The sequence below is a fragment of the Ailuropoda melanoleuca genome, chromosome 3 (assembly GCF_002007445.2).
Source record: "Ailuropoda melanoleuca isolate Jingjing chromosome 3, ASM200744v2, whole genome shotgun sequence".
NCBI lineage: Eukaryota > Metazoa > Chordata > Mammalia > Carnivora > Ursidae > Ailuropoda > Ailuropoda melanoleuca.
The window spans coordinates 175,816-194,592 of NC_048220.1; the positions used below are offsets into that span (position 1 = coordinate 175,816).

At 52.1% G+C, this 18,777-nt stretch overlaps 1 protein-coding gene across 1 annotated transcript; it reads left to right on the plus strand.

The window, feature by feature from the left end:
- The first annotated feature begins 10 nt into the window (after positions 1 to 10).
- TRIM11 (tripartite motif containing 11) lies at positions 11 to 8,149 on the plus strand. The gene is made up of 6 exons (XM_034655741.1): positions 11 to 753; positions 2,701 to 2,796; positions 2,994 to 3,224; positions 6,079 to 6,101; positions 6,188 to 6,288; positions 6,771 to 8,149. Exons 1-6 carry the CDS (start codon positions 346 to 348, stop codon positions 7,316 to 7,318), a joined length of 1,407 nt encoding a protein of 468 aa, XP_034511632.1. The 5' UTR covers positions 11 to 345; the 3' UTR covers positions 7,319 to 8,149.
- The last annotated feature ends 10,628 nt before the right edge of the window (positions 8,150 to 18,777 follow it).

The following is an 18,777-nucleotide window of genomic DNA, read 5'->3' on the forward strand; positions in this document are numbered from 1 at the left end:
AAAAAAAAAAAAAAAACCAGCTGCTTCCTGCTTCCGCCGCGACTCCTCTTCCTGTCCGCGTCGGGGATCCCTGCGCCCCGCGTCCCCGAAGTCTCGAGTCCAGCGACCCCCGTGCCCTGCGCCCCGCGTGCCCGGAGCCCACGACCCAGCTGTCGGACGGTCCCCGGAACCCCCGAGTCCCCCGGTGCCCTGAACCCCGCTTCCCCCGGAACCCCCGCGTGCCCGGTGCCCTGCTCCTCGCGTCTCCGGAACCCCCGCGTCCCCGCGCGCTCTCCAGAGTCCCGGTGGCGAAGGCCACCGCCCGACCGGGCGTAGAGCGCCGCCTTCCTCCGCCCCACCGGCGCCATGGCCGCCCCCGACCTGTCCACCAACCTCCAGGAGGAGGCCACCTGCGCCATCTGCCTTGACTACTTCACGGACCCGGTGATGACCGACTGCGGCCACAACTTCTGCCGCGAGTGCATCCGGCGCTGCTGGGGCCAGCCTGAGGGCCCGTACGCCTGCCCCGAGTGCCGCGAGCTGTCCCCGCAGAGGAACCTGCGGCCCAACCGCCCGCTCGCCAAGATGGCCGAGATGGCGCGGCGCCTGCACCCGCCGTCGCCCGTCCCGCAGGGCGTGTGCGCCGCGCACCGCGAGCCGCTGGCCGCCTTCTGCGGCGACGAGCTGCGCCTGCTGTGCGCGGCCTGCGAGCGCTCGGGGGAGCACTGGACGCACCGCGTGCGCCCGCTGCAGGACGCGGCCGAAGACCTCAAGGTGCGGGGCGGGGCGTGGCCGCAGGCCGGGGGTGGGGGGTGGCACGCTCCTTGCCGGGGCGCGGAGGGGCTGCCGAGGGTGTGTGCGGGCAGCCAGCCCCAAACCCGCACCCTCCTGGGACGGGGACACCACTCGCCAGTGGGCCTCCAGCCTGGAGATCAGGGATAGGCGTGCTCTCTGGGAGGCGCAGGTCCTGCTATGACTACGCATGGTGGGAGTGTGGAGGGGGCCGGGCAGGTGTGACTGACCGTTGGCAGGGCTGGAGCTCAGAGCGGGAGGAAGCAGGAGGAGAAGCTTAGGTAGCTGGTCTCATAGGGACGTAGACAGAGTAGCACTCAGGCTTCAGAGAGTTGTGGGCGAGGCTGGGCTGTGGGAAGTCAGCCGGCGGGGATGGGTGGAGGGCAGAGCCATTGCCCTGGGGGGCAGGTTGCCAGGGCTGCCACAGCTGCCAGGCTTTGTGAGTGGGATACTTGGGGCCACTTCTGCCATCTGACATGCCAGGGATCAGCCCCACTTTGACTCTAGGCTGAGGCGCCTCCATGTATTCTGGAAATGCGTTTTTAAAAATCCAAACCAGCTGTCACCCCACTGCTGAGAGCCTCGGGGCAGACACTCCCCTGGCTGCTATCATCTGTGTTCCTCCCCCGACCTCAGACAGCCTCCAGGAATGAGGTATTGAGTACCTGGGTGGCACCCTTCCAGCTCTTTGGCTGTGGTTTGCATTTGCTTCATGGCCAGGAGCACGCGTGCTAGGATGCTCCGAGGACATGGTTTGGCCAGTACTTGGCCATTTTGTCGCTGTCACAGAACAAACGGGTAGCCATCTGCATCAGGGGACTTAGCCTGACATAGATCTCTATAGTCTTGCTCCCCACTCTAAGGCACGACACACATGCAGGATACCCTTTGTGTTAGTCCCAGCAAGTGCACACTCCTGTCACTGAGCGGAAACTGACCATGAGGGCAGACAGTGACCAGCAGCTCTCCAGAGGCCCCTCCCAGCTGGCCTGGGGCAGCAGTTACCCCTTCCTATTGTAACGGAGACAAAACCTTTTTCTCTAACCTGTTAGGTTCGCTGCACAAGGCTTGCAAATTATACTAACAAAGGCAGAGTAATAAGTGAAAAGACATACAATTTTTTAGCCTTTTAAATCTCATATGGCACAAGGGGCTTCACAGAGAAGTGAATAACCCAGTTAGACTGAGTTTATGTTCCATTTGAACATCAAATGATAAACTGGGGAGAAGGGGATTTGGGCTTCTAGGGTATATGGGGGGAACTGATGGAAGACCAGGTTATCTGAGTAATAAAGTCTGTTCAGGCAGACTCATCTGTGACAAAGAGTCATCTGTGCTGAGTGCTCTCCCCTTCCTGGTACAGACAGGGAGGCAGAAAGGCGGAGGGCAGAGGGCCCTTCCTACCTCTGCTGTTGGCCACTTGCTTCAACTCCAGAAGTCCTTGTGTCAAAGTGGCCTACTCTGGGTGGCACACTCCAACCCCCTCCACTGTACTAGTGCCTAGTTGGTCTTCATCCTGGGGGTGCCCACCAAACTGGCTTTACCTGCCCCCCACGGGCTGTGCCTGGCATTCACATACCCTGGGGTGCTGGGTCCAGAAAGCTCCACCTCTTCAGGCCTGAGTCCAGCTAGAAGTTGGATGGAGCTCATAGGCAGGCAGCCCTGCACTGACCAGGGGCCTACAGAGAGCCCTGAGCAGGCATGGAGAAATAAGGGGGGCGGGATTTGGGCGAGGTCAGGAGACCAAACACAGGCAAGGGCCCTGGGAGTCCAGGCTGTCCGCTCGCTGGCTCATTTGAAGTTGTCGGCGTGTCATGCCCACGACTGTGGTTCCTGTCAGCCACTTCAGGCTCCACCGGGGTTGACCGATGACCAAAGCAGGGGCCGGGCCCACACAGCAAAGGTCACCCTGGTCTCCCTTTCCCGCAGGGGAAGCTGGAGAAGTCCCTGGAGCATCTGCGGAAGCAAATGGAGGATGCGCTGCTGTTCCAGGCCCAGGCTGAGGAGACCTGCGCCTTGTGGCAGGCAGGTGCCCCAGTGCCCGAGGCCGCGGGGGGCGGGGGGGGTGATGGCCGGTGCCTGAGCCCCCGCGGAGGGGTCCTGCGGGCCTCAGCCTCATGCTGCTCGCGAAGAAGGATCCGTGTTCCAGACCCTGCGTACAGCCCGCGTTGGGGGTGAGGTGGGGGCGGGGCGGGCCCTCAGCTGTCCCGTCCGCCCTGCAGAAGATGGTGGAGAGCCAGCGGCAGAACGTGCTGGCGGAGTTCGGGCGACTGCGCCGGCTGCTCGCGGAGGAGGAGCAGCGTCTGCTGCAGAGGCTGGAGGAGGAGGAGCTGGAGGTGCTGCCCCCGCTGCGGGACAGCGCCGCCCGCCTGGGGCAGCAGAGCGCCCGGCTGGCCGAGCTCATCGCTGAGCTGGAGGGGCGCTGCCAGCTGCCGGCGCTGGGGCTGCTGCAGGTGAGCCGCGTTGCGCTCCCGGGGTGGGTACTGGGGGCTCTTGGCGGAGCCGGCGTCACCCGCCTGTGAAAGGTGGGGGCGGGTTAGCTAGGTCTCCCGGGTGTGACTGTCCAGGTGTGGTTGCGGGTCGTGCGGAGTAGATACCGATCCTGAACTCCGCCGAGAACGGCTGTCGTGTCTGTCCTGGAGCCCCTTTGTGCTCTGGCCGGGCTGCGTGGCGGGTGGCATCCAGGATCTATGGGTCACCAGGCTCGGGTCACCAGGTTCGGGTCCACTGTATTGAGAAGAATACGTGTCCCGTAGGAGTCCTGCATCAGCCCGGTGTTGACCGGGGACTGCTCCTGGCTCCTGGCTCCTGGCCCCAGGCAGGAGTGAGGCTGCTGTGTGTGTAGCCCACGGGGTGACCATCCTGAGTCCCAGACCTGAGCGGACCTTCAGGGACCAGGCAGAGGGTCTTGGCTGCCCTCCTGGGGTTTGAACTCGGTGCTTCCACCGCTGCTGAGACCTCAAGCGGTTTCAAGCCTGGGAAACAGGAAGAACCCCAGGCGTGTGTCTGGTGGGGGGTGAGGGAAGTAGGCTGTGGTCAGTGAAGTAGGGTCTGGGTGGCCAGCCAAGGAGGTCAGGGGAAGTGAATGGTGCTGGAGAAGCCAGAGGAAGTGGAGGTTCTGGAAAGAGGACGGGTTGGCCCCATAAGTGAGATGAGAACCCCAGATCTGTATGAAACATGATGTGGGGTCTCAGCTGAGATGTCCTAGTGCATGGGTGGTCTCGGCTGGTCTGCTGTACTGGATTTCATACTAAAAGTGAACGCCTGTGCCCCCACTGCCCCTCACTGCTCCCATCTGCTCACCACTGCCCCCTACTTGCTTCCCACTGCCCCCACGCCCAACTGCTCACAGCTTCTGGCCCCGGATCTTTGCCTGGGTAGCCAGCTTCAGGGAGGAGTTCCCCACCTTCCTCTCCTCACCACCCCCCAACCCCAGGGCTCCCCTTGCCTATGCTGGGGGTAGAGGTGGGGTCTGCTGCATGGAGGGGCAGGAGAGCAGCCCTGGGCAGCCCCCCGTTTACTGGTGTGAATAAGGGAGGTCAGGTGTGCCCTTACCATCAGACCTCATTGTTAGGTGGAGGCCTGCCCCAGGGAGTGGCCAGGCCAGGTTCTGGCACCTGGCGTGGGCAGGGGGGTGTGTCCTCATGGGCAGAGGAAGTGAGGGTTTGGGTGACTTCCAGGAGGTCACACCCCTGGGTCCCAGCTTCCCTTCCAAGCTCACCCTGTAGCCATCCTGTGTAGGTTCACAGCCTTTTCCTAAAGGAATGTGTGTCTCCCCAAGAGGCCAGTGGTGTACATGGAGGCCAACCCCTTTCTTTAAGGCCAGGACCCCCCCCCCCCCCCCCCCCCCCCCCCCNCCAGGGAGGGTCTTGTGCAGTGTGTCCACACACACTGTCCTGAATGGGTAGCGCCTGTGATAACCAAGACACTCCCATTCACTTCCCAGTGCCCCGGGGTGGGCCACCTACGCCGCAAAACTACCAAGGACAGGCTGTTTCTGCTTTGCCTGCTGCCCATGCCGACCTCCTTGTGCCCCAGGCCCTTTGCACATGTCTCTTCCAGTCCTGCACTCTCCCCCTCACTGTATCTTCAGAAGCCTGCATCTCTCTTATGTGTCTTTTCGTACCCTCCCACCAAGCAACCCACACACAGACCATCGCTCATGTGTGTGTAGATCTCCCACCTCGAGGGAAACCCTCCACAGGCACCATATCTTCCTTATTACCTCTGCATCCAGATGTGTGGTCTGATGACTGGTGCACAGTTAGAATCACTGTGGGTGGGCTTGCCTGTGATTGACAGTGTGGACCAGCCAGGTCCCTGCCATTCTCGGGGATTCCAAAAAGATCAAAGACCCCATCAGCAGCCAGTGTTTTAAGTTATTGAATGCCCTAGTCAGCTCGGGCTGTGTAACAAATACCACAGGCTGTGAGGTTTAAACAACACACAGTTATTGTCTCCTGGTCCTAGAGGCTGGAAGTCCCAGATCCAGGCGTGGGTGAGGCTGGTTCTCCCGAGGCCTCTCTCCCTGGTGTGTACCTGCCGTCTCCTCCCCATGTCTTCACGTGGTCAGCTGCCTGTGTGTGTGTGTGTGTGCCCAGATCCCCCTTCTGATAAGGACTCCAGTCATGCATGATCTGGGCCCACCATAGTGACCTCCTCATACCCCACTCTGTAAAGACCCCATCTCCAAATACAGACACATTCTGAGGTCCTGGGGGTTGGGCCTCCAACATTTAGATTTGAGGGACACGATCAGTCTGTGAGGCTGAGTGAAATGCTTGTATGTGTCATTATGGGAGACCGGATCATCCAAGTGGAGAGGCCTCACCTGGAAGGTGGGTGTGAGTCAGGGGCCTGCGGCGGGCGGGGGGGGCAGGGCAGACAGGTGCGTGGGAACAGGTGAGCCCGCGGGCCAGACAGACAGTCAGGTACCTACGAGTCCTGGGAGGCAGGAAGCACTGGGCCCGCACAGGCCTGGTTCCCCACTGGGCAGGCAGACAGCCCCCACCCCTGGGAAGCCAGGACCCCACCCACCTGTCCCACCATCCAGGGGTGCAGCCAAAGCCCTGCATCCTCCAGGCACGCTGAGGGAGTGAGGCCAGGGCTGTAGGGCTGGCTGTGCCCAGGGTCTGTCCAGGGTTCCTGTGTTTGAGCTACACTGGGCGGCAGCCCACAGGTGGGTTCTGACCACACATGTGTCTGGCAGAGCGGGCAGAACAAGGTTTTGGGGGCACTGGCGGCCGGGATGCGGGGAGGCCCAGGGTCAGGGGACAGGCGCTGACGCCGCATGTGTCTCTCCCACAGGACATCAGGGACACCCTGCGCAGGTAGGAGCCCTGGCCTCTCCTCAGGGAAGATGGGCGGGGTGCAGGGTGGGGCTGCCTTGGGGGTGATGCCTGTGCTGCCCCTCCAGGGTGCAGGATGTGAAGCTGCAGCCGCCTGAGGTGGTTCCCATGGAGATGAGGACGGTGTGCAGGGTTCCGGGGCTGGTGGAGGCCCTGCGGAGATTCCGAGGTGGGTGCCGTGCGGTCCCAGCGCCTGCTGGCCCATGGGGCCAGGGTGGGTCGGCAGTAGGAGCGGACCTGGCCTCCCAGTGCACAGAAACCGGGGGTCCGGGCTGTTGGCTGAGGCGGGCAGGAATAGCAGCAGGGAGACAACCCCCCACCCCTGCTGGGAGCGTCTAACAGATGCCAGAGTGCCCGCATGGACCCTAGGTGTGGGGAATGCCCACCTCCCCACTCCAGGAACTGAAAGATTTGGGAAGATGGATGTAGGAAGCCCGTAGGGTTTCTTCCGTCCTCTAAAGGAGGGTGCATCGCAAGGGAGCGTGGACAGCTTTCTAGAACATTCCGAGTTGCGGGGACAAGCCCTTCGATGATTTTTTCAGAGAGGAACCCCCATAGGGCATGCTCAGCTCGCAGGCAGGCCCCGCAGCCGACCGCAGGGGTGCACGGGCAGACCTGCTGGCTCACGGGGTGACCTCTCCCCGTCTGCAGGGGACGTGACCCTGGATCCCGACACCGCCAACCCGGAGCTGGTCCTGTCAGAGGACAGGAGGAGCGTGCGGCGGGGAGACCTGCGGCAGTCCCTGCCCGACAGCCCCGAGCGGTTTGACCCCGGGCCCTGCGTGCTGGGCCGCGAGCCGCTCACCTCCGGCCGCCATTACTGGGAGGTGGAGGTGGGGGAGCGCGCCAGCTGGGCGCTGGGCGTGTGCAGGGAGAACGCCAACCGCAAGGAGAAGGGTGAGCTGTTCGCAGGCAACGGCTTCTGGATCCTCGTGTTCCTGGGCAGCTACTACAACTCCTCCGAGCGGGCCTTCGCCCCCCTGCGGGACCCGCCGCGGCGCGTGGGCATCTTCCTGGACTACGAGGCCGGACACCTGTCCTTCTACAGCGCCACCGACGGGTCCCTCTTGTACGCCTTCCCCGAGACCCCCTTCTCGGGGACCCTGCGGGCCCTTTTCTCGCCTCTGTCCAGCAGCCCGACCCCCATGACCATCTGCAGGCTGAAAGGCGGGCCTGGGGACTCGCTGGCTCCCCAGTGAGGGGGCCTCCCAGCTGCTCGGGAATCTGGGCGGGTCGTGCTGTCCTCTGAGCTGCTGCGGAGGCGCTCACAGTGCCAGGCGGCGGTGCGGCTGCGTTAGCGAAACTGACCTCCCGCGCTCACTCCTGGAAGCGTGTGCCCGCGTGTGCAGGGCCAGCTGCATCCTGTCCTCTGGACGGAGGGCGCTGAGACACCCCCATTCACCAGCCCTGGGCCTCGGGCTCCCGCCCCCTCTGCAGCCCTGGAGCTGCAGCTCCAGAAAGCTGCCGCCAGGAGCAGGCAAGCCCGCGTGCCTGTGTGCGGGTCTGGTCCTGAGAAGGGGGGAGGGATAGACTTGCCCTGCAGTGGCCAGGTACCAGGTGATGGGCAGACGGGCCAGAGGGAGCTGGGAGCAGGACACCCGGGCATCCTCCTCGTCTGAACACAGACCACTGGGGGCTTCTGGAAAATGCTCTTCCCTGGCTCCCCTTGCAGGGGTTCAGGTAGGGCAGGCCCGTGGGCCCCTGGGGGGAGCAGGCACAGAAGCCCCTGGCCTCCCTCTGGGCCGCAGGGAGAACCCCAGCTGGAGTCACCCTCACAGTTCTCTCCTCGGTGGCCTGAGGGCCTGCTGAGCCCAGAACTCAACGTACCTGGTCCCCAGTCCTTTCTGCCCTGCCTGGGGCAGGTGGGGCCTCAGAGAGGGCCCCCCCTTCTCGCTACCAGAGTCTGGGATTTGTCTCTGCTTTGTTCAGACTTTGTCACCCTTCGCAAAGGTGTGCTCCAGCTTCTTGGTAACCCTAGGTTTTATTTATTGTAAGGACTGTTCTCACAGTAAATAAACTGTTGTCTGTGATCCACTGTCTGCAGTTGGGGAGAGGGAGGACATGCACGGGAGGGGGAGGTGACGGAGGCAGGACCCCCAAGGGCAAGTTCAGGGGCACTTTCCTCTGTGTTCATTTCACACACTGGCCTCGGGAATTGTCTTCTTGTTTTTTTACAGAGCCTGAAAAATACTCCGCACGTGCTGCTGTGTTCAGTACTTAGTACTTTCCCGTGTACTTGGTTATGCAATCATTCTCCCGTTCTGGGGCTCTTTGCTGTTATTATATATATGCACACCCATTCTGCCTTCGACAGTCCCTTCACATTACACCCACAGGGGAGTGTTTTCTCCCGCGGAGCCGGGTTCTGGTAGTGTCTCCCACATCTCCCCAAACGACTTCCCTCTGCTTCACTCCCCAAAGTTGGGCAATAATGGCTGTCTTCCCCAGGAGCAAGATTTGGCTGTTAGGGTTTGGGACTTGCACAGGGGCCACCGGAAACCCAGCTGGTGGGACACCCTCATGGGTTGGAGTGCGGACAAGCACACAGCCACACTGGGGACAGCAGGACAGACCCTCGGGCCACAGGTTGAGGACACCCTGGGCGCCCAGTGTAAGGCTGGAAACTTGCCTCCACCCTTCTGAGGGCTTTGCTGAGAACCTGTAATACAAGATCGACAATAGAAAAACAAGTTCTTGGCACCCAGACCTCATGTACCGGGGGGAGGTAACCTGAGGAACACTAGGAACTCGGAGCAGCAGGCTGGAACTGCAGCCGCAGCGTCTTCAACAAACACGACTGTGTGAAGCCCTCGCAGGACGCAGGACGTGGGAAGAGCCGTTAGGCTTCAAGGTGCCAACCAGGCAGAGGTAAACAGTGTCAGACAAAGGCTGGTTAGTAGGGTCCTGTAGACGCCCCAGTGCCATGTCCTGGTCGATAGGGTCCAAAGTTCTCTCCCGTAACTCATGTCCTTCCTGGCATGGAGGAAGGAGACAGGGACACCTAAATTTACATCCTGCTTTTAGGGAGGTCAAGGAAGGGCAGCTGCTTCTCGACTGGCCCCAGCTCAAAATAACCCTCCTGGCAAAGTGGGCTCTTCTCAGAGGGCATATCCTGCTACCCTTCAGCAGGTAGAATGAGAGTAAGCTTCAGGATTCCCGTTCACACGCATGCACCCTAAATTCACAGGTTCGCTCTTTCCATACGTTCTACCTGCTTGACTCCGAGGACCCAAGGGTGCCATCTGCTGTTGTAGACAGTGGACAGACCTCTAGAGCGACAGGCAAGCTCCCGCCCCTGGAGCTGATGACCTGAGATGTCGGTGCTCACAACTGTGAGCTCCGCCACCGGTTCTCCAGCCCCCTCGGTGGGCAAGTGCTCTGGAGGCGGAGAAGCAAGGATGCCAGTGCAGAGCCAGGATGTACAGGGTGTGGTCAGCCAATCTAGAGGCTTCCAAAAACAACCCTACATACAGCCCACCAGACCTGAAGTGCCCAGAGGCCTTGTTTCCTGTGGGCTCAGCCACCCAATGGGGAGATGGAGAGAAAGTAGGTAGAAAAGAGAAGCAGGCCTTCTGGGTTGTGATTAGTGGAATGAAGAAAATATTCAGGAATGGGGCGCCTACTCTAATCTTACGGCATTAGTAAGCACGGTAAAAAGAAAATCAAAAGCCAAACCTGATGAGGCTGGCTGGCGGTCAGTCTGCAATCCCGTCCCCTCCTTCTGCACCTCTCCAGGTCAGCAGAGTATCCACAAGGTGGTGTCCACCGCCAAAGCGGTGTCTGCTCTTGTTCCTCACATGAGAGACGCCTTACTGCATCGATTCCGACGGCAAGTCTGGGAGGCTTCACACCGGAGGCCTCGGGAAAGCGGGGCGGAGTCTCTGAGAGCACAGCCTGGATCTGAAATACCTAATCGCACTTCACCTGCTGCCCACGTACCAACCGGGAGATTTCGTACACTTTGGGAGAGTTGCGCACCCAGCAGCACCCAGCAGCACGCACCCCGACACCGGGCGCGCTGGAATCATTCCCAGAGTGGAGCCAGTCCGCGCCCAAGGCCTCAGCCGCACCGCCGCGCTCGTGCCACAGAACCCGCTCCCCGAGTCCGCACGACCCGAGGGTCGTTCTGGGGGTGCCGCGGGCGCCTGGAGCCCGAAGGTCCGGGTGGAGGACAGCCCAGTCCCACCTCGCAGCGCGCAACCTCCCCGCCCATCACCTCTGCATCTCACGCATGTGTCCCTACAGCCCCCAGGCTCCACGACCCCCCACACCTCCCCCTGCACCGCCGCATCCTCCGCATCCCTGGGCACCCTTCTCCGTCCTCCGAGATCCCCCGGTCCTCCCGCCCCGCCCCCCAGTCCCTGCTTCGCACCCCGCACATCTCCCACCTCCTTCCCCGGATCCCCGCCCTTTCTATCCTCCTCCAGGTACCCTATACCCACCCTGCTCCCCGCGCCCCTGTCCCCACGTCCCGGTAGCGAGCAAGTCCGCCTGAGTCCTCTCCTACTACCCTTGCACTGACCCTGCCCTGCACAGCCAGAGCCCCCTCCCGATGACCCTAGTACCGCCGCCTAATTTTCACGCTGCAGAATCCAGCTGTTTCAGGTGCACATTCCTGGCCTAGGAAACCCCGCTCGGTTGTCTTCACGTTGCTGGATTCAGTTTTCAGGAGTGTTAATTTGTGCTGGGTGACGTGGGTCTGCAGCTGTCCGGTGGCTCTCAGTTCCTGCCCCACTAGTTTCCGAGCCGGTTCACGCAGGACTGCTCTTTCCTCCTTAGTGGTTTTTCCAGCGAAGCCTGCGGATTCCGGGCTCTTCTACTTTCTGTTACTATTTCTGTGTCGTTGCTCGCTGCAGGTCTGTTCAGATTCTCCACTTCCTAAGCAACGTTTCTCCTCTTTCATTTTTCATTTTGGTGATTTTCTTTTTTTTCCCCCTTGGTCAGTACAACTAACATTTTGTCAAAATGATTTTGATATTTTCAAAGAACAACTTTCTGTTTCATTTGGTATTTTCTAGTGTTTTTGTTTTTTATTTCAGTGATTTCCACCCTTGTCATGATTCCCTCGTTTTTGTTCACTCTGGGTTTGGTTTGCATGTCTTTTTCTCTAAGACTTGATTTCAGGCTGTTCTGTTCCAACGCAGACATGTGGGGCTATAAATGTCCCTTTAAACATTGCTTTAGTTGTATCTCATTAGTACTGATATTCTATTTTCATCTACCTCAAGCCCAAAGCACTTTCTAATTATCTTCATGATTTCTTTTTGACACATGGATTATTCAGAAGTATATTAACTTGCAAATATCTGTGGCTTTCTCAAACTTCCTTCTGTGGTTGACTTCCGGTGGACTTTGTGTGCTGTTTACTGTCTTACAGCCCTGGGCCTGGTCTGCCCTGGAGAAGGTTCCAGGTGCATCTGAGCTGGAGTGTGTCTGCTGCTGCTTCAGTGGAGAGATCCATTGTACCAGTGTTTGTACCCTCGGGATTTTAATTTATCAGGGTGACTCAGTGGTGACAACATGGAAAGAAGAATTTGTTACTGATATTTCTCAAGAGAAACGGGTATGCCATACTACACCGGACCACATGGGGAAGAAGCAGTTTGGGTAGGAGGCAGTAAGGAGTGGAGGGAGAAAGCCAGAGTGTTTACCCTGGTTTTCACCGGAAAGAGAAGCATGACAGACAGGGCAAGCAGCTTAGATTAGCTGGTTTGAGAAATTCTGGTGGGCTGTGGAGCCTAGGGGCTGGTTGTCTGGTACCTGGCCCTGCATGGGTTCAGGGCACGAGGAATATTGGCTTGGTGTTTGGGAATCAAAGACGGCTGGTGGTGGGCTCTGCATTGGATAATTTGCTTATCAAAGAAGAGCCCTTTGCTATCTCTAAGGCTTTGCTAGCCTGTGTAGGGATAGTCTTTCCCCCAGTCAGAGAGGACATAAATGCCAGAGCATGAAAAATACACAAGATAAGAAACTATAATTAATACAACTGGCACTGTGCTGAGTGCATACCAAATAGACCAATCTAGAATCTGAGGAAACAGGAAGCACACTCACAGGTGCCAGATTTGTCAAGTTGCTCCATGGTGTGTGCTAATTCTATATTCTTGCTGATTGTTCCTGGTTATTCTGTCCACTCTTGAGAGAAGGCTGCTGGAATCTCCAGCCACTATTGTTCAAGTGTCTGTTTCTCCCTTTCATTCTGGTAATTTCTGCTTCAGGAGTTTGGAGCCTCCATTGTCAGGTGCATATATGTGTATAATTGTCATATCTTTGTGATGAATTGAATTTTTATTATTATAAAATGTTCCTCTTTCTATAGTAACGTTTTTACTTTTATAGTTTATTTTCTATTACTTTATTATAAGCACTTCAGCTCTCTTTTAATCATAAGAGAGCATTTTTCAGCCTTTTTATTTTAATCTATTTTGTCTTAATTTAGTGTGTCCCTTGTAAACACAACTTTTATTTATTTGTTTTGCATTTTTGTTTGATGACAATCTCTGCCTTTTAGTGGGTGTTTTTGATGAACTCTCATTTAATATTATTTTAAATTGCTTTACGCAGGTCTGTCATTTTGCTATTTATTTTCTGTATCTTGTCTTTTGTGTTAGTCTGTGCTCCTTTACCAGTTTCTTTTATATTAAATAAATATTTTCCAGTGGTCCATTTTAATCTATTTCTATTGTTGGTTCTTACTGGTTGCTTATGGGATTGCCATATGCATCTTAATTTATCACAATTTACATCAGATCAATACTTAATTCCAGTAAAATATGGAAGTTTTTATTCATTATAAGTCCATTTACTCTCCCTTCCTGTATGTGTGTAGATAGATAGATGATGGATAGATTGATAAATAATAGATAGATGTGCCTATATGTCTATGCCCAATGATATAATGTTATCATTATTGCTTTATAAAATCTGAGGTATTTTAAAGAATGTAAGAGAAAAAAAGAGAGACATATTCATAGAGACTTTTACATTAGCCTACTTATTTATCATTTTGAGTACTTTTTATTTCTTCCTCTGGTTAGCATCACTGTCTGGTGTCAATTCCTCCCCCCAGTATAGTTCCTTTCCCCCCTCTCTTCTGCGTGCTTTTATTGTTATATATGCTAAATCTTTATGTTATCATCCCAGCAGTAGGATTTTTTAAAGATTTTATTTATTTATTTGAGAGAGTGTGTGAGCGAGAGAGAACACAAGCCGAGGGAGAGGGAGAAGCAGACTCCTTGCTGAGCAGGGAGTCTGACGTGGGGCTCAATCCCAGGACCCTGCGATCATGACCTGGGCTGAAGGCAGATGCTTAACCAACCGAGCCACCCAAGTGCACCTCCCCCAGCACTAGGATTTTATAATTACTGTTCTATGTGGTTGTTTCCTAAATCAGTGAAGAGCAGATTTTATTGATGTTGTCTTTTATATCCACCTATGCAACTATCTTCACTGTGCTTTTTATTTTTTCATGTAGATTTGAGTTTCTTTGGGGTAAATTTCTTTCGGCCTGAACAATGTCCTTCAGGATTCCCTGTAGGACAAGTCAGCTCAAAACAAATTCTCTCAGTTGTTTGTATATCTGGGAATATCATTATTTCATCTTCATTTCAGAAAGACAGTATGTTTCCTGTTTATAATTTCTATCTTCTTACTAATGTTCTCTATTTTGATCATTTTCATCTATATGGGTCTATATGGATCACCGTTATCATACTTTTTAAAAAAAATTATGTTTGGTTAGCCACTGTATAGTACATCATTAGTTTTCGATGTAGTGTCCAATGATTCATTAGTTGACTGTAACACCCAGTGCTCATCACAACACGTGCCCTTTTAATACCCATGACCCGGTTACCGCATCTCCCCATCCCCCTCCCCTCCGAAACCCTCAGTTTGTTTCCCAGGGTCCGCCGTCTCTCATGATTCGTCTCCCTCTCTGGTTTCTCCCCCTTCAGATTTCCCTCCCTCCCACTATGGTCTTCCGTGATATTGCTTATGTTCCACATATGAGTGAAGCCATATGGTTATCATACTTTTAAATCATGTTATTTTTGTACTGAGATGCCTACTGATATTTTTGGGGAGGTTATTTAAATTCCACTTAGTTAACATATAGGGTAATATTAGTTTCAGGTGCACAATAAGGTGATTCAATATTGTACTTCCATACGACCCCTGGTGCTCATCACATGTGCCCTCCTTAATCCCCAACACCTGTTTAACCAACCCCCCCCACCTCCCCCCTGGTAACCATCAGTGTGTTCCTTATAGCTAGGAGACTGTTTCTTGGTTTGCCTCTCTCTCTCTCTCTCTTTTGTTTTCCCCTTTGCTCATTAGTTTTGTTTCTTAAATTCCATATATGAGTGAAATCATGCCTACTGATGTTTTTTAACTAGGGCTAAAAACATACAACAAAATTAACCACCTTAACCTTTTTAAGTGGACAGTATAGCAGTATTAATTATATACACAGTAGAAATTTTTTTTCTGGTGAGATTGAAATTCTATACCCATTGAGTAAAACTTCCTTTCCCCCATCCCTTCTGCTGCCGGCAGCTACCATTCAGTTCCTTGTTTCTAAGAGTTTGACTACTTCAGGTACCTCACAGAAGTAGACTCATGCGGTATTTATCTTTCTGTGTCTGACTTATTCACCTGGGATAATGTCCTCGAGGCTTGTCCATGTAGTTGCGGGTGTCCGGATTTCCTTCTTTTCAGTGGCTGAATACTATTCCGTCATACATATAGACCACATTTGCTTTATCCATTCACCTGTCCATTGCCATCCAGGTTTTTTCTACCTCTTGGCTGTTGTAAATAATGCTACAGTGAGCAGAGTTGGGCAAATATCTCTTTGCGATCCTGTTTTCAAATCTTTGGGATACATACCCAGAAGTGGAATAGCTAAATCACATGGTAATCATATTCGTAATTTTTAAGGAACCTCCTTATTGTTTTACATCGGAAGTGTGCCATTTCACGTTCCCAGGAACCATGCGCATGAGTTCTCATTTGTCCACATCCTTGCCAACACTTGTTCTTTTCCGGGTGGTGGTTGTTTGAACAGAGCCATCCCCAGGAGTGCAAGGCGACATCTCTTTGTGGTTTTGACTTGCATTTTGCCCTGGTGATTAATAACGCTCAACACCCTTTTATATGCTTGTTGACCTTCTGTATATCTTCTTTGGAGAAAGAATTAAGTCTTTCAAGTCCTTTACCCATTTTAAAAATATGATTACTTATTGGTTTTGGTGAGTTTTAGAGTTCTCTATATATTCTAAATATTAACCCCTTATCAGATATACGGTTTGTAAATATTTTACCACATTCCTTAGGTTGCCTTGTCACTCTGTTGCTTATTTCCTTTAACGTGTACAAGTTTTAAATTTTGACATAGTTCCATTTGTCTATTTTTGCTTTTCTTGCTTGTGCTTTTGATGGCATACCCAAGAAACCATTGTCAAATCCATTGTCTTGAAGCTTTCCCCCTACGTTTTATTCTAGTTACACAGTTTAGGTCTTTGATCCATTCTGAGTTAATTTCTGTATATGGTATAAAGTAAGAATCTGACTTCAGTCTTGTGCATGTGGATATCCAGTTTTCTCAGGACCATTTGTTGAAGAGAAAACACTTTCCTATTGACTAGCCGTGGCACCCTTGTCAAGGATTGTTTGGCCATATATGCAAGAACTTATTTCTGGGCTCTCTACCCTGTGCCTTTGGTCAATGTCTGTCTTTATGCTAATGTGCCACATGCTTTGATTACTCTAGCTTTGTGGTATGTTTTGAAATCAGGAAGATGGAGCCCACCAGCTTCGTTTTTCTTTCTCAAGATTGTTTTGGCTATTTAGGGTGCTTTGAGGTTCCACATGAATTTTAGAATTTTTTTTCTCCTTCTGCAAAACAAAAATGTTATTTTTTTTTAAAGATTTTATGTATTTATTTGACAGAGATAGAGACAGCCAGCGAGAGAGGGAACACAAGCAGGGGGAGTGGGAGGAAGAAGCAGGCTCATAGCAGAAGAGCCTGATGTGGGGCTCGATCCCACAACGCCGGGATCACGCCCTGAGCCAAAGGCAGACGCTTAACCGCTGTTGCCACCCAGGCGCCCCCAAAAATGTTATTTTTAACAGGGATTGAATATCCTTGATTCTGTAGATCACTTTGGGTAGAATTGGCATTTTAACAGTATTAAGTGTTCCAATCCATGATCATGGGATGTCTTTCCATTTACTTGGGTTTTCTTTAATTACTTTCAGCAACGTTTTGCAGTTTTTATAGTACACAAGTCTTTCACCTTTTGTTCTTTTTGATGCTATTTTAAATTTTCATATTTTGAACCATCCTTGCACTGTGGGTATAAATCCAATTTAGTCATGGTGTATAATCCTTTTAATGTATTGTTAATTCAGTTTCCTCATATTTTGTTGAGGATTTCTGCATCAGCATTCATGAAGAATATTGGCCTACAGTTTTCCTTCCTTGTCATGTGTTTGTCTGGCTTTGGCAATAGGGTCATGCTGGCCTCATTAAATGAGTTTAAGAGGGTTCTCTCCTCTTTAATTTTTTGGAGTATTTTGAGAAAGTTTAGGTTAATTTTTCTTTAAATGTTTGATGAAATCCTCCACTGAAGCCATTTGGTCCTAGCTTTTTTTTGTTGGGAAGGTTTTGATTCCTGGTTAAATATCTTTATGAGTTAGAGCTGTGCTCAGAATTTTTATTTCTAAATGATTCAGTCTTGCTAGGTTGTATGGTTGTAGGAATTTACACATTTCTTCTGGATTATCTAATTTATTGGCATTCATTGTTCATAATAGGCTCTTCTGATCCTTTTTATTCTTGTAGCATCAATTAAAATGTTTTCCATCTCTCATTTTTGTTATTTGAGTCTTCTCCTTTTTTCTCAGTTGTTCTAGGATGTCTAGTTTGTCAATTTTGTTGATCTTTTTAAAAAAACCCTCTCAGTTTCAATGATTTTTCTATAGTTTTCTATTCTGTTTCATTAATTTTTCTTCGAATGTTACTTTTTTCTGTTAAATTCGAGTTAATTCATTCTTCTTTTTCTAGTTCCTTAAGATGTAGAGTTAGATTATTGATTTGAGATCTTTCTTTCTTGCTTTTTTTTTCTTTTTTTTTTTTTTACTCTAGGTATTTTTCACTATAAACCTCCCTCTTAGCACTGCTTTTGCTGCATTCGATATGTTCCAGCATGTTGTGTTTTCGTTTGTCTCAGTGTAGTTTCTAATTTCCCTTGTGATTTCTTCTTTGGTCCATTTGTTATTCAAGAGTTTGTTTGGGGCCCCTGGGTGGCTCAGTCAGTTAAGTATCTGTCTTCAGCTCAGGTCATGAACCCAGAGTCCTGGTATCAAGTCCCATGTCTGGTTCTCTGCTCACTGGGGAGTCTGCTTCTCCTTCTCCCTCTGTGTTCTCTCTCTCTCTCTCTCTCAAATGAATACATAAAATCTTCAAAAAAGATTTCCACTTATATACAGTTTTTTCCCCCTGTTTTCCTTTTGCTGTTGATCTCTAGTTTCATTCCATTGTGGTCAGAAAAGACAGTTGGTATGTCTTAATCTTTAAAATTTGTTAAGACTTGTTTTGTGGCCCAGCACATGGGATCTATCCTGGAGAATGTTCCGTGTGCACTTGAGAAGAAGGTGTGCTCCACTGCTTTTGAGTGGAGTGTTCGGTATATTTCTGTTGAGTCCAGTGGATCAGTAGTGTTGTTCAATCCCTCTGTTTCCTTATGCATGTACTGTCCTGTTCTTCGGTCCATGGCTGAAAGTAAGGTGTCAGAATTTCCTACTATAATTGTATTACTGTCTATCTCTCCCTTCAGATATGTCAGCATTTGCCTCACATATGTGGGTGCCCTGCTGTGGAGATGGGGAGTGGAGCCACCCCAGGCTAACGTGCCACAGCCCATCCTTGCCAAGGTTCAGAATACTCTCGTGAACAAATGCTTTCAATTTGTTGTATGGTTTCAGTGAATTTCCAGTCTTTATATCGTTCTTTTGACAACTTCGTCCAGTTTTGATGTTACCTTTCCTGTTTTGAAAGAGAGTTCCTCAGTCAGCCATTTTTTGAGCGGTTGGGCAGTCTCCCTGCTCCTCTCTTATTTGTACAGGAAAGAAGAGGCACTAAGAGGTGGATTTTATGGACCAGAAAAGAGATATGTGTCCTACAGCTTAACTGGTGCTAGAGCTCTGTCCCCCTCCAATGCACAGCCTTCCCAGGATCCATTCAGGCACTGGGATAATGTGTCACAGACTGAGGTGCCTTGGGGCCATCAGCTCCACCCCCTTGCCTCAGTGGCCATGTCCCCAGCACCCAGCAGACCCTAAGCGGACACTTTCAGAAATCTGCAACCCAACTCCAAATTTCTTGTGATGCGACAAAAATAACGAACATTGGAGACAGTTACGTTCTCATCATTTCCTGTCCCATTTGGCATAAAGTGAATTTTACTCAAATTTTATTTCTAGATGGTTCTGTATGATTCTCTAAACTAATTTTTAAAAATATTTTTGCATAAGCATTCTGGATTAAGAATTACCTAATTAAGAAGAAGTTGTAACAAAAGTACTCGGAGACAATCAGATTTTTAACTTCTAAATTAATATTATTTGAGATTCTCTAATTATATAACTATAAAGA

Excerpts from the sequence above, each read along its gene's own strand:
- TRIM11 (XM_034655741.1), top strand. The coding sequence starts at position 346 with ATGGCCGCCCCCGACCTGTCCACCAACCTCCAGGAGGAGGCCACCTGC. Across the intron at positions 754-2,700 it reads ACGCGGCCGAAGACCTCAAG|GGGAAGCTGGAGAAGTCCCT; the intron begins GTGCGGGGCGGG and ends CCTTTCCCGCAG. Across the intron at positions 6,289-6,770 it reads GGCCCTGCGGAGATTCCGAG|GGGACGTGACCCTGGATCCC; the intron begins GTGGGTGCCGTG and ends CCCCGTCTGCAG.